General features: G+C 43.9%; 1 protein-coding gene across 1 annotated transcript; it reads right to left on the bottom strand.

The window, feature by feature from the left end:
- Positions 1-3,298: 3,298 nt before the first annotated feature.
- On the bottom strand, positions 3,299-5,316 carry LOC126524275 (putative nuclease HARBI1). The gene is made up of 4 exons (XM_072284060.1): positions 5,167-5,316; positions 4,952-5,091; positions 4,172-4,340; positions 3,299-4,052 (listed from the first exon to the last, which is right to left on the bottom strand). The coding sequence occupies exons 1-4, from the start codon at positions 5,314-5,316 to the stop codon at positions 3,378-3,380; spliced, it is 1,134 nt and encodes a 377-aa protein (XP_072140161.1). The 3' UTR covers positions 3,299-3,377.
- Between the last annotated feature and the right edge of the window lie 20,443 nt (positions 5,317-25,759).

Here is a 25,759-nt window from a genome sequence, read left to right on the forward strand (position 1 = left end):
CATTTTTTAAGAACCTTTCGCCCCACAATCTGGGACATCGGGTTGCACCACGTGGTTAGAAAATGCCTGCTTCTAAACAGCACACGTGGTTAGCGACGCAGAGACCATGGGTGCGTTGACCCCAACTTTACCCACGTTCGTTTCCTGTCAAGTCTTCAAAGGCGTGTGAACATGAAGCTGCACCTGAAGGGGCAACGCACGGAGAAATAGATTTCAAGGTTCCTGGAATTTCTGTTTGAACAACTTCGCCTTTCTCGAAAGCACTCTGGAACATGGAGCTACCAACCTAGTCTCTATCGTGACCACGCGTTTGAACAAAGAGCCGCAGTTTTCACCATGCTCAGCACCTTCTCGCACTACCCCTCTCATTTCAGCCTCCCTTGCACCAGATTAGGCATGCCTATTTTCACGGTATCCAAAGACAGCTTCCAGGAATGCGTACACCAAGTGCCACGGGTGCGTTTTGAGCAGGCAGAGGAGTGTCAGCAAATATCCTCTCATTCCACTTCTGATGGGATGCGTGTGTGCGTGCGGGGAGTAGTGGGGGCGTTACTCAAGGAAGGGAGATCACTAGGCTTCAACTAATGTTGAATTCCAATGGTAGATCGCGAGCGCTCGGCCGGATCACGAACGGAGCGCGTCGCCCCGACTGAGATCGCTCTCATCTGCTCGCACCATATCTGCGAATGGAACGCGTGCGCTCCCGCGGGAGCACTTAGTACAGGAAAATCATGTGAGAGGGCGCTAGAATAGAGAGAGGAACAAGCGCTTGGGAGCGCAACCTACCACCCCATTCAAAGGAGAAGCTTATAGCATCCATCCACTTATGCGGATCATCCCAGCATTCTACGCGCTTGTTTTTCTTCCGGTATTTCGCATGAGAATCGCACGTGTTTGAGCCCTTGGACGCACCGCAATAATGGATCACTCCGGCCGCTTTGAGTTATTGAATGCCAGCCCAGCAGTGAGTGCTTTGGTGAATTCCATGGTTTCTGGAGTGCCAGAAACGCAAGGTACGTGTTCATATTACGGTCTCTCAGCGCTGAACAGATGTGAACACAAAGGGATTACGAACGCGGCATTGCCGCTGAAGTTGTTTATCGGCAAAGGGTCATTAGTTTTCTGTGTAGACGTGGCGTGTATCGCCTACTGGGCAGTTTTTTTATTTCAATTCAACGTTCGTTATTTACGAATTACAGAGTTCGAATAAGTCTGAAAAGCATGACATCAAGGCGACCGTCAGGCGTTGAGGCAATAGGGTGATGCCGCCGCTCAGCACTGGCATCTTCCACTGTACTGCTGTATTTTGCGGGACAGAGCATACTTTATCTGACAAGGTAGGGATAATGTAGGCTGCATTTAGTAAGCAGAAACTACGGTTACTGCCTAGAGCTGTATCACAGTATGTACCGCAAGCTGTCAGCTTTGACGCAGCTATGAGCCGTTTTTAGGAAGTGTTTCATTGACTCGTGATAATGCTGTTGAGAAATTGAAATGATAATTGGACCTCACAGATCGATTTCGAAAAATATGCATTTCAGACCCCTCTGGTGCTTGCTCGGCAAATTCAACCTCTGAGGTGGCACTAACACCCAGTCAAGGTAAGAATATACTCTTGCAGCATGGGGCACATTAACCACAAGCAACCAAGTATATGCACAATACGTCAGTGAATGAAGTGGAGTGCAGTATATTTCTGAAGACCTCAAGCGGAATTAAACTATGTAGCTTACATTTCTCAACATGCTAATATCGACCCACTGTGGTTCCTTGGTGGCTATGGTGTTGGGCTGCTAAGCACGGAATTTCATTTGTAATCGTGCTTCATACCTATTATTTTTTTTCAGGACAATGTCAAGGTGCAAAAAGTTGTAACCGTGGTAAGTTGGTGCTTTGATGAATCTTGTGCTGCAGTCTTGGAACTGCTATGAACTAGAAATTCTAATATACTACGAAACTAGGAGCTATACTATGCTAGGAAGTGTCATACTGATTTATGTTTTTCTTGTTTGCAGGCCGGGGTTGTGAGTGGACTGTAGGAGAAACGAAATTACTTTTAGATTATTATGAGCAATACTTTCGACGGGTGGGACCCATGAAAAAATTCCGCAACAAAAAGGAAATGTGGTCAATGATTGCTTTCAAACTCAAGGAAACCCTTGGAGTGCTCAGGAATGCCGACCAGTGCTGCACACGCTATAAGACTGTAATGAAGCGTAAGAAGACTGCAGTGGACCACAACTCGAAGTCGGGGAACTCTCCAACACCAGTGCCTTTTGAGGACGAAGTTGAGAAAATTCGCTGGCTTGACGACAGCCTGGAACCAGCAGAGCTACGTGACAGCCACGGGATAGTTTCGCAAAAGGCGAGACGCAGCCCCTCCTCCTCATCACTGTCACTCTGTTCTCAAGACAGCACCACTTATGAACCTGCCAGTGGTTCGGAGGAATCACAGCCAAGTCCCTCGCAAGGCTCTACATATTCTAAGAAATTGTCTCATGCAAAGAGTGCACGAGGGTCAACCGCAAGAGCGGAAGAAATGAAACTTTTTTTTGAAGAGATGGAGCGCCTTCAAAAGCTAAAAGAAGAGCAAAAGGCTGCTCGTGAAGAAGAGAGACGGTTGCGACATGACGAAAAGAAAAAGTACAGAGAAGAAATTAGAAAAGAAAAGGCTGAACGACATCAACAAAAAATGGAACTGCTCAAACGTGTCTTGGGGTTACCCTAAGCTAATTAGCACTGGTGTCGCAGTGGTTGGGACGTATGTGCAATAAATTCATATTTTTTTCTACTTACAAAGCTCTGTTACCTAGCACACTGTGCTGCTCATTCATTTGTATTTAGTATAGTACAGTGAATTTCTTTTTTGAATTATGTTTTCATACGTTAAGTGGCTCAACCCTCGTGTTCGTAGCCTTGTATGTTTTTCTATCACTATAGATGGGTTCCCTGCAAATTTACGTGAACTAACGAGCAGATCACAGTCCAATCTGACGAGAGAAAAACCTACGGTGCACATGTACAGTACTGAAACAAAAGTAGAGTTCAAATTTGCATATTTTGCATAACAAGGATTCCTAAATTGTCAAATTAAAAACTGATGTCATTATAATAAAGCAATAAAAATAGCATGACAGTTTCTTTATAATAACAGAGAACTTGACCTCGCTTCGTATAGGCTCAAGGGATAATGGATAGAACAGAACTGTACCAAGATCGGGACACATGGCACTTCTGGGCTCCAGCCGGGCCCAAGACACTGACCCATGCAGTGCTAACTATACATAACAAGGAGCCATTACAACAAATGTAGCAATTTATTACACTCCTTACACATCTGCCATTTTCATGAGTTCATTAGTTGTTGCACAACACTACTACTTTTGCAGCACTGCTTCCAGCACCTTCCTCCTTTTTATTTCTCCCAGTCTGCGCAACAAAGTTTCTTCGGCAGTATCATCCAGGTCATCGGTGCATGACTGTGGATGCCACTGGACATCTTGAGGTGATACATCATCATCTGGTTCATCTGGCTCCAAATCTCCGCACTCAATGCATAAGTTATGCAGTATGCAACAAGCAATAATAAATTTGTTCAGCCACTCTACGGTGCGGAGCTCAAGGTAGATTAGTTGACGGAATCTTTTCTTTAGGTTGCTAAAACTGTTTTCTATTAGCACCCTCGTTGCTGAAAACTTTTTGTTGAAATCCATGTGTGCCTTTGACAACGCTCCATAGTCTCTGAATGGAGTCAGAAGGTACGGCCTGAGGGGATAGGCTGCGTCTCCAAGCAGGTGGTACGCATTGTCCTCGCACAGTTTGGGAAGTTTCTTTGAAAGTGATGATAGCTTGAAGATTCGAGAATCGTGAATTTTGCTGGAGCTTCCAATGCAGGTGTCAACAAATCGTCTTTTGTGGTCACAAACCGCTTGAAGGGTTATTGAAAGGTAATGGTGCCGGTTGCAGTAGGTGGAAGAGACCTTGTTGTCTGGGCATTGTATTTTGATATAGGAGCCGTCAAGGCAGCCAACAACACCAGGGATTCCAGACACCTGGTGGAAAGAGAAACAATGCTGTAATCACTGATACATGCAGAGATGCATGTATATGTTTGCACTCTAGTGCAAACAATCTGTAGCACAAGTATTTTTATAAATAGGTGAATGCCAACCTTCTGGAATTCACTCGACAGTTTTTCCATGTTGGAAGGAAACGTCACAACAGATGGACCCATGGTGAGGAGAAAGTCAGCCACCCTTATCAGGATTCTGTGAACAGAACTCTCTGACAGATCAAAGCGGCTTGCCACCGCCCTCATGCTTGTTTTATTGGCAGCATACCTGCAAATATTTAGCAAAATAAATGAATTTGCACGGGATGATAGAACGCCGGCCTGAATTTCGATGCTTTTGCTATGCAATTTATTAAACCAGAATGAATGTTCGCTCTTTTCACTTTTCTTTGCGACGCTAAACACTTTAACTTTTGATATTCCAGTTATGCAGTTTCTGTGAACAGTAGCGGAGACATTACAGGAATGGTATACATGTTAACAATATTTCCACCCTGCTTCAATGTAGACGCGATTACGCAAACCGTGAAAAATACATGAAGAAAAAGCAACTGCGATACAAACTCCAAGCGGCATTCGTCTAGCGCAAGCGGCCGGGACGCTTCGTTACAGCGGGGCCAGTGTTTCGCGGCTATAACCCGGGTGGGCTGCAGCCTAATCTACGTTACATCATGGTGACAGACTTGGAACGTAGACCACTGCACTCCAGCCGCCGCACAACGCTAGTAAACACATTCTTGACAAGAAGCAGCGCGTTTATATCTTGGCTCCCGGGTGCGCCGGATGGCGACCTCCGCTATCAGGCAATAAACTTTCTTTTTTTCAATCAATAAACAGTGCGGGAAATGGGCACAAGTACGTAAACATAAGTAAACTCACCATATGAAAGTCAGCACGTGAGTTTCTGCAGATATTGCGGGCACTCCGCCGTGGCTGCTAGATGGGCACGCCGTCGAAGCAGCAAATCTCGCAATCAGTTGCTCCGCTACAGGTCGCGACAGACGGAAGTGCCTGCGGAACTTGGGAACAACATAACATTGCAGAAAAAAGGCTTTTTTTTGTTCACACTAGTACCACCTAGAGCTGTACAGTACCTCATCGTCCGAGTATCGCCGAACGACGTCCTCGACGAAGCCTATCACTTTAGGCCTCTTTGCAGGCAGGCTGAACATCACATCAAATGCCCGTTTGCACACAGCAGCGTCACACTCACTGTCCGTGTCAGAAGAATCGTCGCTCGACATAGAAATTGTACTGTCTGAGTCGGAGCTATCTAGGAGCGCGAACAAAATCGCACGGCGCGAAGCCGCGTCCACGTTTCGCATGTCGTCCATAGCTGCCCGCGACCGGAAACAGGTGACCGTGACAGGAAGCAGAGGCGGGTGAAGAAAATACGTCACGAGGACTTCCGGTCAAATCTGCCGATTTCGGCGGAGCAAATATTTTTGCTCCACGGAGCAATCCGGGATCAGCGGCTGGTCCCAATCTGCCATTGGAACACTCACCCCACGCTCCCATTCTGCCATTGGAATAGGATTGCTCCATACAGAGCAGAAAAACTTGATCTGGATCTGCCATTGGAATTCAACATAAGCTCTCAACAAAAAGCGTGATTTATAAAAACTCGTGTACCGAAATCTTGCAGCTAGGGCGCGAACAGAGCTTGTAAGCTTCCTGTTTAGAACATGAATTTTACCACCTTATAGCAATACCCGAAGTTTCAATGTTTCCCAAATTACCCAGTCTTCAATTGCTTCTTCTACACTAGTACGAATTGCACTTCATCACTTTTCTTAGTCGCTTACCGCTTTGTAAACCTCGCAACAAGCATACTGACCTCGGCAACACAATACAAAAATACTAAAATAAATGTCGTAAGTGCTTCGGAGTATATACAAGCTAAAGCACAATTTTTAGATGGTGTGATTTAGCCGTAATGAAATTATGTTTGTTTACAGTTATTGCGTTTAAGTTTATACCGCCTTCACTGCCACTCTAGAAACAAAAAAGGCTTGTTCGGTGATTTAGAGACGATAGCATGAGGTGTTAACAAGGTTTTTTCTGTAATAAAGGTAATTTCGTAAACGTACCTAACAGTCAATACGGAAAAAGAAAATTTGCTCAATGGGCGGATTTTCACTCAAGAGAAATCTATTTATCGAATAATGCCGTAAAAATAAATAAAGCACAAACTCACATACACGGATATTTCCAAATAAAGATAGAATTTCTCTTCAGGTAATTTAATTTTGCGCTCTTTGCAACAAGGTGTGATCATGACGAGTTCTTCCATCTTTTAAGAAACTTTTCATCCTCGAATGGACGATCATGAAAGCGCTTCACGTCCGAACTGAATGCGCACCTCTTTTGGTGATATTTCTTTTAGGGGTTTCTAAATGAAAAAGAACGTGGCGTGTACTAGCTTCCCGATAACGAAGCGGCAGGCTGCAGTGTTTGCAGTGTTGACAATTTTCCCTATATAATTGTTTAAATTGCGCGCAATCGGGGGATGATATATTTTCATCTCGCTTCACTACAACGACAATAAACTATGCCTGATTTGACCCATGTTTATTCAGGCTCTTCTTGCTTATCACGTAGCGCTGCTCAACTCGGGAATCGTAGAATCTATCTTGGCTGAAGTAGAGAGAGAATTGTCCTGTTGAAATGCACGCATCGCTCCTTATGATACGTGCAATACATTTTGCCATGTTCTGTCTCGATATACGCACAGCACATGGTAAACTTGATGAGCCAAGCACAGGAACTTCATTGTATTGAATAAAAGATAAATTAAAGCCATGCAATCACTAGCTTCCTCCATGACACAGGGTATTTGACTTGGGTACAGTGACGTGGCTGAACTACCCTGCACGTCAAACACTGCATGCCGATGTTAACAGCGCTCACATTCAATACACCTGAGCACCCTTGTCAGAAATTTTAGATCTCAACATATGAGCAATCGAAGTGATTACTTGAATAAATTAGGGCTTTGTGTTATGTCACGCGGAGAAAGAAAGTTGGGGCTCTGAATATATAGGCTCGGATAAAAATGCAAAAAGCACAGTCACTCTGCCTGTCTTTGTTTCTATGGTAGGGCTTGGCCGTCCTTCCCAAATGCCTTTCTGTGATCCTAAAGAGTAGGCAGTTAACTCTTTTCCTCCATCCTGTAATTTCTAAATTTCCATAGTCTGGATCGTGGAGCCACTGCCCAAGGGCATGTCCAACCTTGACTTCCCCCTGTTTTCCTTCCCAACTTTGAGCCGTAAGCCGATGTTCATTTTCAGTTATAACTGAACAGCTAGCATGGATGTTTACACAAAAGAGTGTATGCTGCGTTTTCAAGCGCTAGCAACTTCCCATTAATATTGAGATGATGGTGGGAGAGCTAATTATTAGGGAATACCCCAACAATGTTAAACTCATGGTTGAAATTCTCCATGTTTGGGGAACTCCCAACCAAGTGTGTCGACAATAAACTGTGAAGAGCACACGCTATGAAACGTGTGGTGAGACGCAAATAGAGCCGTAGGAATCTGCTATATCTGACTCTCATATAAAAACGAGAAGAAAGGGTTTAACGGAGGGGCACGAGATTTATTATTCATATCATGCGAAGCCAACAATCAAAGACACCAAGAACAACATAAGGGAAATTACTCGTACTTACTAATTGAAATTAAGAAATAATAAATTAATTGCGATGAATGTGGATGAAACAACTTGCAGCATGAGGGGAATGTACCCACGTCTTCGTATTACGCGTGCGATGCAGTATCGAACGTGTAATTCGAAAAAGTGGAATCGTTCCCCGCCTGCGGCAAGTCGTTTTTTAATCCACTTTCATATGCATTAATTTACCATTTCTTTATTTCAGTTTGAAAGTTCAAGTAATGTCCCCTGTGTTGTTCTTGCTGTCTTAGTTTGTTGCCTTCTCCTATACAAAAGTCGAGTTAAAGTAACGTTTTGTCTCAACCACCGGCATGGAAACTTAACCCAATCGTGTAAAGTAGATGTTTCGTAATTTTTTTTGTCCCCCTGGCAATTGTCAGGTTCTTTTGTAATGCTTAGAGGTCTCAGGCCTCTAGTGAAGGCTAAAATGGCAAGCGGAACATGATAGATGAGATTTTGTTGCTTCTGTGAAAATTCGCAGAAAATGAAGACGTATGTGATGGTTGATACCTAAATCTGATCGTCCAACACCGTGACTCTCTTTTGTATTATCGCCCATTATTCCAGAAAGAGATAATTATATTGAACGACAGCGCACTACAAGTGAGGCCCGCGCGTACCACGCTCAAGATTACTCGCGTAGGAGAGATTTACATCCCAGCGTCATACCTGTATATACCGGTATAGTTTATATGCTGTAATTAACAACAATAATAATAAACTGATTTGATAACGATATATGCGAAAAAATCTCGCCTGAGAATTTACTGCTCTCACTTCGACCAAAGAGAGCACAAGAGTATCGCGAAGCAAGTGGAGTAATTATTTCTTACCGTACCACGAAACCATACATGATGACTTTTGCCCCTCTTGGAGGTTGATATTTCAATAAGCGCGTAAGGAACAGTTTTTAGGCGAAAAGTCTTTTGAGCCTAAAATTCATGCATAGTGACATGAAACCTGTATGTTTCAAGCAAGGTTATCGCATTGAGCTATACAGCAATTTATTCGTACGCTGCGCCCTCGAGGTACTTGTAAACTATATGATGTCTATTGCGGTTTCCATGCACTTGAAAATGACATTTTTATTCCAGTTAACAAGCCATGTCATTAGCGGTGATAGTGCATCATTTTGTATTAACAAGAGATCGACCACCTTCGTGTTGGCGCTGTTATCGTCTAGCTATTAGGTCAGCTTTTCGATTGTTTCTGTAAATTACAATAGGAACATTGAGCGATTGTTGCGCGTAGACCGCACAATAACGAGGTCTTTCAATCTTCTATTTTCTTTTTTATTTATCGTAAGAGAATGTTCTGGTTAAGCAGCGCTCCAGCGTAGCGAAGTTATCGGAGAGAACAGAAATTGTAAGAAGTCGTTGACCTCCAAGCTTGCCAAATCCATTCTCTGGTGGCCGACAGCATGACAGAAACATGCGCGGTGGTCGAATCGAGCACGTGGCTATCGCCTGGCTGAGCATGATGGCGTCTCACGAAAACATTGTCAGTGCTTGCAGCTAACCGCGGAAATTCGCTCTAGAAGTTCCCAGCAGTCCTTCTATTCGCAAGCTCTGCACAATACAGTGATACATTCGTTAGTTATGCGCATGAGCAACTTGTAAGGTATTTACTGCTTATTATGCTTGTCATCCACTAGAAAATGATTATTGTCTTCCGGTTTACCACCCGATGTCCTTAGCAGTGACAGCAGTGTACCTTATTGTATAATTATTGGTTCGATCATTTGGCCGTTGCAGCTGTTGGCTTCCAGCTCTAAGGCCACCATTTTGTTTTTTCCGTAGCCTATAACAGCAACAGCAAGCAATCGTTACACGTATGCCTCATACATATCCCAACATTCGAGTTTATCTGTTTACAAAATTTTCTACGTCAGACATTGGCTTGTTTCCCTCAGTATGTCCTACATAAATGTGTCTTACCAACCTTGAAAGAAGCGAGCGGATACAGGCAAAATTTCCACGCTACTGGCCACTCGAGGCATTTTGCGTGCATTCGCGGGCTTCATCCACGCTCGCAAACAGACTTTTATGAAGCATGTATCGAGCAACTAAAAGCTGTGTCTGGAGTTCTCGTGTTGCTCTCCGGTTTTTTCACTCACACTTGTCATCTAATTTCAATATTTGGGAAGTTGATTATTGATTTAGGAATAAATATGTAAATAATTAGCATTTAAAAAATTATCTCAATATATCGAAACGACAGCAAACAACACCATATAGCTTCTCTCCATCTACATGGCATTTGCATATTTTTATATCTTAGGGCATGATAGTTGGAAAACCCGGTATATATTTTCTACGTCTACGCTCATTACTTTACTGGCAACAAGCTTATAGTTCTGCCATCCAATTAGCTGGAAAGCTGCAACAAACTGCCTGCTTTAACGTCCCGAGACTGCATTGTAGATTGCAAAGGCGCAAAATCACACATGTACCTTCCATATGGTGCAAGTCTAACAACCTCAGCTAGTCAAAATTAACCGGAGTCCCTTGCTCGGTTCAGACTGTGCTTTGGGCACGTGCAACCCCAGAATTTAATTTGAAAGTGCTGAATAATGTTATCATGAACGTTTTATTAGGTTATGTTATTTGATAATAGGTTTCATTGGCTAAACTTTTTTAAGTACTGTGCACCAAAGAATTCGCTGTAAGTTTCCACATATTTATTTCAGGTGCATGCTTTGCCTTATCAATGATATTTCGTGTTTCTTGGTTGAATTTGTTATACAGGCTATGTGCTGTTGCAGGTTCTTGCGATAACATGTGCGCTTGAGTGTTTCCGGGCGCCTGTTTTTTTTTTTCATTTTTTACTGTGCGTGCAGGCTGTTGCCGTTTTCACGAATAGATCATTTACAACATTTTGAGCAACCTTTCGCACCACAATCAGGGACACTGTACTTCACCACGTGGTTTTAGAATGACTCCTTCTAAATAGCGTGTGTGGTTAGCGGCACAGACACAGTGGCTGCAATGAAACCGTCTTTACGCACGTTCGTTTCGTGAGAAGTCTTCAAAGGGGTGTGAACTTAAAGCTGCTGTTTACAAAAGCCTTCCTGTGATCTGAGAGAGAGTAGGGCACTGGAACATGAATCTACCAACCAAGCCTCTATTGTGTCCACGTGTTTGCAAAAACAGCTACAGTTTTCACCTCCTTATCACCTTCTCGCACTACCTCTCCCATTTCAACCTCCCTTGCACCAGAATAGGCATGCATGACTATTTCATGGAATGCGCAGATAGTCTCGAAGGATGCACGCTTAGAGCCACTGCTGGGTTTCCGAGCACACAGAGAAGCGTCAGCAATTATCCTAGGTTCCAGTTCTGATGGGATGTGTGTGCGTGCGGGGGGGGGGGGGGGGGCTACTCAAGAAAGCTAGATAATCAGGCTTCAACAAAGCTCGCAAGGGAATACGTGGTTTCTGGGAACTCAAGGGACGAAATCTTGCAGTTGGCGCGCGAAAATAACTCGCACATGTGCTGTTCGAAACACCAGTGCTAGTATGTTATAGCGGGTCCCGAAGCTTCAAAGTTTGGCAAATTACGCACTCCTTGAGTTCTTGTTCTAGCACGGATCGCCCTTGATCACTTTTTTTAATATGTTTCACAAATGTGTAAACGCTCTAAATAGCACCCTGAGCGCGACGACTCATTAATAATTTCTAAAATGTGTGGTAAAAGTGGTTCGGAGTGTATAGAAGCTAAAGCAACAAGATAAGATGCTGTGATTTAGCCTGAAGTAAATTTGGCCTGTCTAGAAAAAAAAAGTTTGTTCGCTGATGTAGAAACGATAGCATAAGACGTTGAAAATGTATTTCCTTAATAACGTTAATTTAATAAGCCTACCTAACAGTCAATATAGAAAAAGAAAAAAACTACACATTTATTGGATTTTCAATGAAGAGAAGTCGATTTATCGAATAATGCAATGTAAATAATAAAACACAAACTGACGTACACTGATTTTTGCAAATAAAGAACAGGGTGGTGGTCATCACGCGCTTTTCAATCCTTTCAGAAATTTTCTTCTCCAAATGTACGATCATCATGGCGGTTCACGTCAAGACCGAACGAACATCTTATTTTTTTTATTTGCGACTTCAGTCATTCCTGAAAGAGAGAAAAACAGACAGCGTATGCTATCTTCCTGGTATTGAAGCCACATGCTGCAGTGTTTGCAGAATTGACAATTTTCTCTATATAGTTGTTTAAATTGGGCGAAGTAAGAGTACAACATCCTTTTCTAATTCAGAACATGTCGCTTCACCACACCGACAACAAATTATCCCTGATTTGAGCCGCGTCTTCAGGCTCTGCTAGATTATGGCGTAGTGCTGCTCAACTCATGGATCGTGAATTTTGTCCTCGTTGAAGTAGACAGAATAAGATCGGGTGAAATGCGCACATCGCACCTCATGATACCTGTTATACAGTTTGCCGTGTCCGATCTGGACATGCGATCAACACATGGCAAACTTTGATTGCCAAACACAGGTGCTTCATTGTATTGACGAAAAAATAAATCAAAGCTATGGAATCGCTAGCTTCCACGACACATCGTCTTTGACTTGGCTACAGGGACAAAGCTGAACTAGTCTGCACGCTAAATTCCCCGTGGCGATGTTAACTGCGATTACATTCAGTAGACTAAATAATAAAGATAACTTAATAAACCTACCTAAACGTCAATATAGAAAAAGAAAAAAAACTACACATTTATTTGAGTTTCAATCAAGAGAAGTCGATTTATCAAATAATGCAATGTAATATTCTCATATATTTTAGATCGCAACATATGAGCAATCGAAGGAACTGGCGGGACAACTGGGGCGTATGAATAACCAGTGATTACGTGATTTCATTAGTGATTTGTGTTATGTAACGCGGAGAAAGTTAGGGATCTCATATATGTAGGCTAGGATAAATATACAAAAAGTACAGTTAGACTGCCCTTCTTTGTTCTTATTGGTAGCGTTCAACGAAAAAAATATATCACCCAGGCTACTATTATACACAATTTTTGCTTCGCCTGAGAGCGAGATGAAATGAATAGCAGCAAGTTTTATGTTCCCGACAATCTACTGTCACAAATTCCTCCACCTGATCTAAAATAATTATGAAGAAGCAAAGAACAATGAAGGAACGGAACCGAAACTTGGCGGAGCTGTCCAATGTATCTCTTTGTAAGCATAAAACAATAGCATAAGCATGTGTAGCAAAAGCTGTTAAAATCGCCGCCATCTTTCTCTGCTTGTTACCGATGACGGCAGGCTTCTGGATGCCCTATCACACAGTGCAGTCCACAAATGTCTGCAGAGAATCTTGGAACTCGATGGACCCAAGAAAGTAATCCCTGCTAGCTCCTGTTTTTCGCATTAGTGCGTATGTATTAATAGAGTGCACAATTTCTTGACGAGAGCCTACATGACGTCCCGAAAAGCCACAGGTGACATGGGCAAATACGCCAACCGTTTGCAGTGCAAAACATAATGTTTGCAAAATATAATGCAATCCGCCTCGTGAAGTAATGCTCGAACATTGCGAAAGAGTCATCAAGTGCTGTCGCATCGTACTGGGTGCGCGTCTGTTTGTAACCGGACACATATAAGACATAGCGAGCAGACAACGTATGTAATACGTGCTCGTATATAGCAGATTTATCATTTTCTTGGGCTTCTCATGGGAACAAGTAGTTTACGCGAGGAAACTGCAGTGCCAGCACTAACACCGTTGGGAAATGAATGGGGCGGTCGTTTACGCTGCTGCACCGATAGTCCGCCACTTTATGCTCGCTAGGGATAACAGGACAACAATGCATATCGAAAAGTAAACATAGGTCATCGTAGCACGACGCATATATAAATTCAGGGACCTATTCGCTACTCCAAGTAATCGGTCGCCGCATAACGGCCGTGCCGGGCAGCAGCCGATCCATGTTGGTGGTTTCGACGGGAGAGTCTCTGCTCTGACTGCACGCCTCGTGGTCATAAATTCGTCGTGGTGCCATCATATACAAACATGAGAAAGGAGGACGATTTATTTCTTACCGGTTAGTAGATAATTGCTTTATTTTTGTAGATTACAAATATGCTGCACTTGTTTCAAATCAAGGAGTTTACTAACTTCTTGGCACATGCTTTAATAGATTATAGCTATATATGCTTTAGCATCACTTGGTTTTGTTAGTTGAGTTTCATGCCCCGACAATAGAGAGCGAAACGAAATGGGTAACAGCAGGCAGGTCAACCAAGGACATGCCTGGTTGGCAATCCGAACGTTACTAGACTAGCTTCAGTTGTAAAACTCCCCGCCCGCGCGCTTACAGCCGCTGTCGCCACTTCTGTGACAGCCGCCAGAGGGCAACGCTGTTCCATCGGGCTCCACTGCAGACGCCTCGTCACAGCCTTGAGCTCGTGCGGACGGGCAGTTTGCGCGTGTTTCGCGCTCGCTGGCGTTCTCCCTTGTCCGAATTAGTGATACCACGAGAAAGCGGTATCCACCTACAGCAATAAGATTTATCGCGCCAGTTCGTTAATACTGAAAGAAGGGTAAACTGCACGAAAGGAAAAAACGCATACAGCGAAGCGCGGAAGCTGCGTTTCTAAATGTCGCGTGTTTCTTCCTGTCGTCTTAACGTTTCGCGCAGTTTAGGCTCACGAGCCTGAATACCTGGCCTAAGTGCGTGATTGTAGGATGATCTTCATCCCCACCGAAGCTTCTCACCACGCCAAAGAAGCGCTGCAAAAAGAAAGATGAGGTCGGTCTTTGTACACACAAGCCACAAAAAAAAAAGAAAAGAAAAAGAAAGAAGTGGGATTTTTCATTCCGTGAATATGCTTAATCAGCGAAACTGAAACGTGCGGCCCCTGTGTTTATCACTGGGTTGAGGGTTCATTAAGGTATTTCTCAGTTATGAGGTTACACAGACAATCGGCTACGAGAGAGAACGACGTCATTTATTTATTTATTTATTTATTTATTTATTTATTTATTTATTTATTTATTTATTATTACCCTCAGGGCTTACAAGAAGCATTATAGAGGGGAGGGGCATTAGAATATCAGTACATATAAAATAGATACAAGGAGAAGTGAAGAACAGTTATACCGCAATTAATATACAGCAACAACAAGTAAATAAGCACAAAAGTAACAAGGCAAAAATAAACACTTAAAAATCAAGTAACAAGAATATAAAAAACGAAAACATGGAATAATAGCAATGAAAGAAAACGATAGCAATAGGTGACAACGTGATATTGACGCAGTTTTGAAGTAGGCTTACAATTCGTTTGATAGTGCTCTGCGAAAACGGCCTGTATCAGTGATAGCGACTAGTGACGCAGGCAGGTGGTTCCACTCATGACATGTTCTCGGCAAGAACGAGTGTGAGTAGGTAACTGTGCGCTGCGCAGGTACATGAACTTTGAAGCGATGATCGATACGTGCGGAGACATAAGATGCTGGTGTAATGTACCGGGACTTGAGCTCGTGGTTATGATAGTAGATTTTATGAAAGAGCGAAAGACGAGATAATTTTCTTCGGGAAGAGAGAAGGGGAATGTCAAGAGCAAGTTTCATGTTAGTAACGCTAGAAGTACGGTGATAATTGTTAAGAATGAAGCGGACCGATCGATTTTGGACACTTTCAAGGATATTTATTAGAGTAGCATGGCCAGGGTCCCATATCGAGCATGCGTATTCGAGGTTAGGCCTGACATAAGTGACGTAGAGTTGTTGTTTTAGTTTCGGTGGAGCTAAAGAAAAGTTACGTCTGAGATAGCCTAGCATGCGGTTAGCTTTCGACGTGATGTATTCGATGTGTCTTTTCCATGAAAGATTGTTAGCAATATACACACCGAGATATTTGTAAAAAAGTACTGGGTCAAGGGGAGTATCATTAAGTATGTAGGCGGGGCAAGCTGACTGGTTACGGGAGATTCTCATTGTTTTGCATTTAGAAGTGTTTAGTTCCATTAGCCAATGCTTGCACCATGCTGCAGTGTTACTGAGATCATCCTGGAGTGTTAAAGTATCGTTAGTGCTTTCAATCTTGCGGTATATAACACAGTCGTCAGCAAATAGACAAATGGAACTTGCAATTTCGTTAGGAAGATCATTGATATAAATTAAGAAAAGTAAGGGTGCCAAAACAGAGCCTTGAGGTACCCCTGAACCGACCGGAACTTCAGGAGAATCATTATCATTAATGCTTACATATTGTGTACGGTTAGAAAGAAACTCTCGAATCCAGTTGAAGACCAGGGGATCAATATTTAGCTGGCCGAGTTTTAGTAGGAGTAAGTGGTGGTTAACTCTGTCGAAGGCTTTTGCAAAATCTAAAAATAAACAGTCTACTATAAAGCCAGCGTCTAGGAAAGTATGGAGATCGCTACAAAATGTTAATAACTGCGTTTCGCATGAGAAGGACTTACGGAACCCATGTTGACTGTTATGGAAAAACTGGTTTGATTCCAAAAAGTTGACAAGATGAGAGAAAATTATGTGTTCAAATATTTTACATGGTACTGATGTCAAGGAAATAGGTCTGTAGTTGTACGGGTTATGGGTGTCGCCTGACTTGTGAAGTGGAATCACCTTTCCTTTTTTCCAGTCTCTGGGCAAGGAGCTATTGTTCAGAGATTTTGTAAAAATCAAGTTTAATATGATGGAACTATATTCGGTAGTACCTTGCAAGAATTTGGACGTAATGCTATCAATACCGCACGAAGAGGATCTTTTTAGTTTGTTAATAATAGAGCAGATACCAGATGAGTCGAGTAAAATCGGTTCCATTGGAAAGAAACTAGGTGCTATGAATGGTGGAGAGCTGCCAGAGTGAGTGGGGCAAAATGAATGGGTGAAAGCGATGTTCAGTGTAGACGCGCAATAACGGCTTGGGATTATCTCACCTAATTCATTAGTAAGGGTTATACCTTGACTATCGCGGTTTTTCACGACGTTCCAAAAGCGTCTCGGATTCGTTCTGAGTAATGATGGAAGCGTGGTGTTATAGAAATTAAATTTAGTTTCTTTTAAAGCATTGGAGTAGAGTTTTGCTGCGATGGCATAAGCGGACCACTTGTCAGTAGTTGACGATTGTTTTGCAGCACGGAAAAGTCTGCCTTTTTTGTTAGATAGTCTTTTAAGGTGTCTGGTGTACCACGGGGCGTTAGATGATTGATAAACCTTTCTTAAGGGAATGTATTTATTTATTAGATGCAATGCTTTACCTTTAAATGATTCCCACAATTCTTCGACTGATGCGTCAGTGTAAGATATACAAAAACTGTCGAGGAAGGAAGAAAGATTGGTGTTGATAGCGTCAAAGTTAGCTTTATTATAATCTCTGATAAGTTTAAAGCGCTTGTTCCTTTTAGCAGTTGGTACAGAGACAGAAAGATGTATCACGTCGTGATCGCTGAGCCCTGGCAGGTGAGTTATTGTTGATACAATTTCAGGTGATGACGTTAGTATCAAATCTAGTAAGGATGATGTCGTAGAAGTAACACGTGTAGGAAGGCGGACTAGTTGCGATAAGCTGAAATCCAAGCATGTGGCTAGGAAGCTACTAGTTTCAGCGGAAGCAGGTTCTGCAAGCGGACATAAATGAGACCATTGGATTGATGGAAAATTAAAATCACCTAGAAGAAAAACTGGTATACCGGGAAATCTGGCTGAAATCTGGCTTAGACAATCGTGAATTGCCTCGCAAAAAGAGCTGTTGGAGTTAGGCGGGCGGTAACAAATTCCAAAAACCATTTTTCTAAAAGCAATGGTTATACAACACCACACTATTTCTAAATTACATGGAATGTTCAAAAGAGTGCATTCAAAACATTCATTCACGGCAATGACGACACCGCCACCCGTTCTCTCAGCGCGGTCACGACGATATACGGTGAATCTTTTCTCGCACTGAAAAAGTTCACGGGTTGAAATTTTGTCAGATAGCCAAGTTTCAGTCAGCAATATTATATCAGCATCTGTATCATTAATTAAGGCACTTAGTTTGTCTCTTTTCGGGATAAGACTTCGAATATTTGTAAAAAGCACGGAAAGCACTGACGGGGTACCACCACCCCTCGCACTGTCCTAGCTAGCGGCAGAGTAGGCACGGCCTGAGCGGGTCGCCCTCGGGGAAAGGGCATCGGTACTTGGCGAAGTGGTGTCGGAGTGAAAGGAAGGCGTCTCGCAGACGGAATTCTCGGAAGCATCATACATGTAACATTTTTTGTTTGCATATAGCCGTTTGTACCGCAGCTTAAAAGGCGTTTTTAGACCCAGGCCGAATTCCACCAGTTTTTTGCGAGCATGGCGAGTTGGTGCGGAGAAATCTTCAGTAATGCTGATGCCGGTACCCCGCAAGGCAGACCGCTTAGATAATAAGAGTTCTTTTGATTTGAAGCAAGAAAATTTAACAATGAGTGGTCGATCTTTGCCTGCTACATATCTGCCTATTCTGTGCGCACGTGCTATGTCTTTAGATGACATGTGAATGTCCAGCCTGTCACGGGCCATAGCAATAACTTTTTCTTCAGACTGGCGGGCGTTCTCATCTGAAGTGTCCGATATGCCGTGAAACAGCAGGTTGTCCCGTCGGGACCTATCTTCGGCCTCGTCAAGGCGGGCTCGTAGCTCAGCCGCCTCTTGTTCCACGCGGTTTAGCGATTGACGTGTGTTAGATAGTTCTTGCTGCAGATTTGGAAGATCGTTAATCCTATTTTCTACAGTTTGCAACCGCACGGTAATGTCGGTTACAATAGCAGAAACCGTCTCATGGGAAATCTTAAGATCCGCCATTGCCTGTGACATACTGGATTGGTTAGATTCGATCCGAATACAGCGCTCATTTGTCTCTTTGACCATCTGAATTAGTTCCGCCATGGCCTTGTCAGGCCCCGGATTTTCTTCAATGTCGCCACAAAGCAAAAGCAGCAAAGAACAGAAGGGTTTCAATAATGCTTCTGGGCACGGAAGCACAACCGCAAATCGGTCGTCTGTCTTGTAACATTTACAAGGTAGAAGAAGGTTATCACCAACCTGCACAACAAAAAAGATGCGCTGTGAGTCCTTCATTCCACTTGAGCCTCCGTGCCCACTAGCGTGGTAGCAAGCGGTGCGTGCTTTTAAACTGTCCGTTATCGCCCATGACGATGTCGCTGATGGTGGACAGCGTTGCTCGAGGTTCGGGCAAGGAATGACGTCAGAAGGGCCGGGCGCTCTGCTCTCTAACGCACGTGAAGATTCAGTGGCGGCGCAGTTGATAGCCAGGCGTGTCGATGTCGAGCAGCAACAGGGGATTTGGACAGCAGGAGGCGTTCGATGATCCGGGCCATTGCTTGAAAGGAAGCCCAGAAGCTGCACAACAAAAAAGATGCGCTGTGAGTCCTTCATTCCACTTGAGCCTCCGTGCCCACTCCACGTCACTGACGGTATGCCCGCAGTCCGCAGTTGTCGCTTGCGTTCGATGTCTCGAGTTTGCTCGGCGGCGTGGTTAGCAGCTTTCGCCTGCGATTTGCCGCTTGTAATTCTTCGAAATTAAATTTCTTCAAAATTAAATCTTTCCGTTACGTAAGACCATGAGTGGCTCATACCCGCGTAGCCTCCCCATTACGACGACAGAAGTGAAGTGAAATTCTACGCTGGAAAGATGAACGGCCACGCAGGCAGCTGTGGAAGACGACGACGAACGCGGGAGCAGTGGCACGAGCGCGTGCCGTTGATTTCGCAGAGAGTTCCCGGTCGGCACGAGGAATCGCTCTGTTTCACGCCGAGCGAAGCGTGGCTTTGCTGGGAGCAGAGAAAAAGTGGTGCACCGAACTGTTGACATCGTTTCGATATGCAGCCAGGTACGCAGCACGGCGGCATCGTCTGCTGATATTCTTAAGAAACTCGGCGAAGGCTACAGTTCCAAGAATGACATGCTTGCGAAATTCGCTCTCAACAACGAACCACAGAATACATCAACGCTGCACCGCGTGCTTAGTCCGGCCTGCCCGCGTAGCCGGCTAGTGCGGAAGTGAAGCCGGGCGCGACTGCAGTGCCACGAAGGCGCGGGCGGGTGGCGGTTCCGCGCGACGGCGCCGAGTTTTAAAACTGAAGCTAGTCTAGTAACGTTGGGCAATCCTACACTTGGGGAGGGGTAATAGGAAAAATTCACAAGGAGAGAAGAGAAAAAGAATAAACCGTCAGTAATTCACAGAGTCCGTAGCAGAGGAATGTTCATTGTCACACGTGCTCCTACAGTCCAGTAGCCTTGAAGTGCCGAAGGGCTCTTATGGATGTTTCAAGCAAGAATGCACAGGCTGTAGTCACAGGATCTTCTTCTATGAGAGCACTCTATTATCTCATAGGCTGAGCTAGGTAATAGAGTAAGTCGTTGAGGGTCGAAGCATGGGCAATGACTAATTAAGTGCTCTAGGATCTCATCGCTCCCACAGAAAATGCGCGCCTCACCCTTGGTCATACCTATTACGAATGAATAGGAATTTCCAAATGCGACGCCCTACCCCACGTGACACAGTAAGATTATTTGGCAACGAGAGGGCCCAGGCGGCAGGCAACGTCGCAAATTAGGGTCGAGAGAGCGCAAGCGTGAGCTCGTGAAACTCGGTGGATTCCACTGTAGAAGTGCGATGTGGCGCGCAAGTGACCGAAGCTGCCACGCAGCATCCGTTTTTGAGAATGGCATAGCCACCCGCCAGTTCTGCCGCGAAAAAAAATATGCGCAGAAGGCAGGGCCATCTGGTGGCAAAACCAAAAAGCCAAAATGCCACGTGACCAAACACCACGTGATTTACCATTGTTTTTCTACTGGACCATGAATCTACTTCTACATGGATCATGCTGGCATGCGTCACAATGACGCGCGCGTCCCACCATCCGCGCGTCCATAGAGCCTGAAATCGCGCCATGCGGTTTCGCCTTCAAAGGCTCATATTATGCAGCTCTTTGGCTCACGATAAGGTGAGAACACGCGCTCGCAGTGAAACAAACTGTTGTGCGCGGACGTGCATGCAGACGCGCAGTCGGTCGCCGCGAACCCGCGCGATCGCTGCATTGAGGCTTCATTCTTTTAAGTTACATTCGGTTATACAGACACGCCATTGTAAGAACATATTTCACATAACTTGCTCTCAGCGTTTCCCTACCTTTTACGCAAGAAACCTCTTCGGGAGGCTCAATTTCGGCGACCGCGCGCAAGGTTATCACTGTACATATTCGGTAAAGCGATAGCGTCTATAAACGATTTTGTGCTTCCAGTTTGCCCAATATTATTATTTTGACAATAAAAGCTTCCCTCGCTATGAGAGTTCTTACAGAAATTTGCAGGAGGGCTGCCGCGTGGTGTTTTTATTGGGCGCCGTAAGACGAACCTATGAGGAGCGCGCCGCGTTATCCCTTATGCTACGCAAGGGAGGCGCTTCCGACAGATGGCGACTCCGTAACTCATCGCCCCCAATAGAAGCACAAAGCAGTATTAGATGCAGTATCAGACATGCCGCATTGGAGAGATTTAGGAATTTCAAACCCAACCGCCTTTGCATATGAAGAACTTACACATTGCTTGTGCTATTTTGTATGCCTTTTTGCTTTCTTTCGTATGCCCGGTAGCTTGTGTCTTCTAACATGGGGTGCGCGAAGCCTAAAACTCCCTATTCGGTTGGGTTATTTAATTACATACCATTAAGTCGCTTCAAATTCCAGGCAACGCTATTAGTACGGGTAAAATGCCATACATCATAAGGCCTAAAAAAACTGGCACAGTGTCCCAGCTTTCGATCTGCTGCTGTCAACAAGTTTAAAATGCAAAAAAGTGTCAAGCGCATCTCTATATATTCAGTAGTTTTCGTTAGGCGCGTGCCATTTACTTTTAGTATTCAAGAAAATGGAAGAGTGAATTGCTTCGATTACATTCACGTCAAGTAACATGGTGTACTTGATGTACACAAACGTGCACAGTATTTTTTTAAATAAGATGGCGTTAAAGTTAACTAATGTCATTTAGAACATACTCAAAAAGTTTCACAAGTGCAAACTAAGTTTTCACTTATCGTATGCTCGTCAAAACAATGGCTTTAGTCTTTGTATCCTAGCTGCAACGTATGATCCCAAAAGAAAGTGCTGCACCAAATGCTCTGCGTGGTAGTTAGAACCCCTGGGAACATATCTGTTACATCGGTGCTTCGATGCAGCCCACACAGATTGCAGAACCTGAACAGCGGTCACGATTTGTGGGAAAGAAATTATGGTGTCTGACAGAAAGCAAGTATATCAGAATATTGATGAGTGTATTTTCTTTTTATTTCACAACATTTCAGTTTACAGCAGCCACACTTCAAGAAAGCAATTTATAAATGTGTCATAACACTGCATTTTGAGGTAATAGTGCAGCAGCAGTTTTTTGTAACGTACTGAATAAAGTAACGTTCACTTTTGTTGCCGCAGCATAGACAAGCATGTTTCCTGTGTTAAAAAAATTATGGGGTGTTACGTGCCAAAACCACGTTCTCTTTATGAGGCACGCCGTCGTGTGGGACTCCGGAACTTTGGACCACCTGGGGCTCTTTAATGTGCACCTAAATCTAAGTACACGGGTGGTTTCAAATTTCGCCCCCATCGAAATTCGGCCGCCATGGCAGGGATTCGATATCGCTACCTCGTGATAAGCAGCCCAAGACCATAGCCACTGAGCAACCACGGCGGGTTATCTGTGTTAGGTGAAATCAAAGAAATATTGGAAAATCTCCTGCAATGTAAAATTGAGAAAATAAAATCCAGAAACGCCTGATGTCCAAAACACTTGGGATGTTTTATTAGCATTCAGAGAACAACAGAGCTCCTAAATGGTTACAGTGTAGGATGTTCTTATGTACAGGCAAAATCCTCCCTAAAAGCTTTTATGAACTACCTCGATTCATTGAACAGTGTAATGGGACAGCTGCTGCAGGCCACAGTTAGTAAAAATGCAATGCACAACAGCAGTGCTGTGTATGACCTCTCTGCCTTTGCCCCAATCAATATCGGTGCTTCTTCGCTAAAATATGTACCGGCTGGTCTAAGTTAGCACATCGTCGCGGCAGGAATGATATTTACAATTGCGACACAATGCACCGTGCACAAGAAAAACAACTCTCTTGTGACATGTTGAATGGTTTGAACAGTAACCTCCAAGAGCAGTCGGGGGCCATTTGTTGCAGTTTTGTAAAATAGAAAAGATGCCACTGCTGCAGAGAACATGTCACGGTACATTTTGGACTAGACTGGGTGGACATCAAGTACCGATACATCAACTTGTCCACATCAATGACCCAATCTTCCAATATCAAGGATTTCAATGTTAAGGACAATGTTCAAAACACTACGTATGACCAATTCACATGTTGGAATCTATATGAAGAGAAGCATTAGAGAAGTTTTGAATTAAATGGTGTACCACCTAATGTTATCTATACAGTTGTTTCTTTTCAAATTATGAAATGTATATTGTCGTTTAACGGTGATGTTTATGAATGCACAGTTCAGAATAATGAAAGGCAACTGCAACAAAATTTCACTTTCGTGAAGTTAGCTAAGAGAGTACAAACTATTGAATCAATAGTCAGTGCTAGCTATTGTCTAGTTTCCCAAGAATACCTTTTAAATTGCAAGTACATAAACAGCAGATCCATGCTCCTGGCGGATACATAGCTTGGAAGATATTCTTGCACACCCAACTGTTCTAATACGCTGTAGGTACCCCCTAATCACAAAAGTCATGCGCAGTACCTTGGTAGCTCTCATCATCCTCTGTGTTGTGCAAGTGCGTTGTGACAATTAGCAAACGAATTTGTTATTTTACGAGTCTCACTAGGTATGCATGACAATGAAAAGAATCTTTGATGGTGTACTGCCCCATACGTGTACTCACGTATGGGGCAGAAACCTGGAGGCTTACGAAAAGGGTTGTGCTTAAATTGAGGACGACGCAACGAGCTATGGAAAGAAGGATGATGGGTATAACCTTAAGGGATAAGAAAAGAGCAGATTGGATGAGGGAACAAACGCGAGTTAATGACATCTTAGTTGAAGTCAAGAAGAAGAAATGGGCGACAGGTAATGAGGAGGGAAGATAACCGATGGTCATTAAGGGTTACGGACTGGATTCCAAGGGAAGGGAAGCGAAGCAGATGGCGGCAGATAGTTAGGTGGGCGGATGAGATTACGAAGTTTGCAGGGACAACATGGCCGCAATTAGTACATGACCGGGGTATATGGAGAAGTATGGGAGAGACCTTTGCACTGCAGTGGGCATAACCAGGCTGATGATGATGACTACAATGATTGTCTCCTTCTAATTTAATGTGGTGATGCGCTGTCCCTTGTTTCCTTCTATTGTCACTAACACGGAGCACCAGATGAGTGAATGCAAAAACGCAGTTTCTTATTCTACTGCACCGCATTTGTAATTGGCATTGCAAACTCGAGTATTTAATAAGTGTAAATAGTTACTGCTTTGTTAACACCAAAGCCCCTGCTGTTACTTTTAGATTTATGTGTTTCAAAGTGTGAACATTTTCCGTATTCGTACTAGCTGAATTAAGAAACTGCGTGGCCTAAAGAATAGAACTTCTAAATTGGAGCGGATATTTATACAGGTTTTGCTACTTCCAGAAAGGACAAGTCAGGGTCAGGCACAGGGGTATCGGGATCGATTTCACTGAAGTCTACGAGGAGCCAGTCCCACTCGCTCGTTTTACATTGAACGGGTCCATACCAATCAAAGTCCTCAGATGTCATTGTCGAGGAAGGACACACTTTCTTGGGTGCTGGATCACCTTCTTGTGCACAAGAATCACTAGGATGGTTTTCCGTTTGGTGGCCATCATGCGTGCTGCTCCTTCTCCGCTTCGGCCTCAGGGATTCACCTGGAAAGAAAAGAGCAAGAAAAAAGAACTTTGAAAAAAAACTTTCGCTAATTCCTGTAGGCAGCTGTCAGAGCTCGCCTGGCTTCAAGGGAAGATTAAACGTAGCATGTCGCGAGCAGTTGACTTCATGGGTAAATTTAGAGCGCGAACTATTAGGACACAGTTCAAGGCACAAGAAAAGAGAAGACACTAGTCGTTCGCTAACGTAACTGCCGCAGCCGTATGTGACACCCGACGTTTCATTACGATTAAACCATGTCAACAAATAAAATTGTGTGGTTAAGAAAGGCGTTCATGTTACTGCTCGTAAACATATGTAGTGGGCTTCCTTCAATATTGCTTGAGGAAATCATGAGCTCGAAACCTATGGAAATGCACATAATGACAACATTGTTGGTGTTTTACATGTACGCTTAGTCAGCAATTTTGTGAACGATTGAGCTGTTGCTACACGGGAAAAAAGTCGCGCTTTCACCAGAAAGGCGAAGACATTATTGCGATAGAAAGTTAGTAGACAGCTATGCGAATAAGGATAACTGATTTATCGGCGATATAAACTAATAGACTTGATTACGAATAAAATTGGCAAGCATGGTGCAAGCACGCACAAAGACAAACACATCACACTAGATGACACCGGCCACCGGCTTTCAAAACTGTGAGAGGAGGAAGCGTGGAAGCTGCAGCGAGTCAAGTGGCCCTCGTTCTGTCCATTGCTTCAACACAGGCTGAGTGGCGAGAACACAGCACGTGTAAAGCTACAACGCGTAGGCGCACCTAGACTCTGCCCCCCTCACAGATCGCTTGAAAGGTGCCCTGAAGCGCTCTTAATCGCAGCGTAGAAAGAGATTTCAAGTGAACATACGCTGTTTCAGAACTACGTTGACGCAAAAGGTACTATAACGTGTTTAGCAGAAGCGGAGTTAGTGGCGTTAAGACACAGCCTCCGCGGTGCGTCCACTTCTTGTTCAATACCTTGCACAGTGATGGCTCCGATAGAGCGGGGCGTATCCACAACACTCAGCCGTCAAAATGGCGTGGCACGCAGCTCTAATTTCATTTTAATAGTCTAGTGCTGGATCTTAACG

This window comes from Dermacentor andersoni, chromosome 8 (genome assembly GCF_023375885.2).
Source record: "Dermacentor andersoni chromosome 8, qqDerAnde1_hic_scaffold, whole genome shotgun sequence".
In the NCBI taxonomy this organism is placed as follows: domain Eukaryota; kingdom Metazoa; phylum Arthropoda; class Arachnida; order Ixodida; family Ixodidae; genus Dermacentor; species Dermacentor andersoni.

What these genes read in the sequence shown, in the direction of transcription:
- LOC126524275 (XM_072284060.1), bottom strand. Translation starts at nt 5,316, where the DNA reads ATGTCGAGCGACGATTCTTCTGACACGGACAGTGAGTGTGACGCTGCT. An exon ending in CACGTGCTGACTTTCATATG is followed by an intron (nt 4,341 to 4,951) that starts GTGAGTTTACTT and finishes AAATATTTGCAG; the next exon opens with GTATGCTGCCAATAAAACAA. An exon ending in TGTCGAGTGAATTCCAGAAG is followed by an intron (nt 4,053 to 4,171) that starts GTTGGCATTCAC and finishes TCTTTCCACCAG; the next exon opens with GTGTCTGGAATCCCTGGTGT.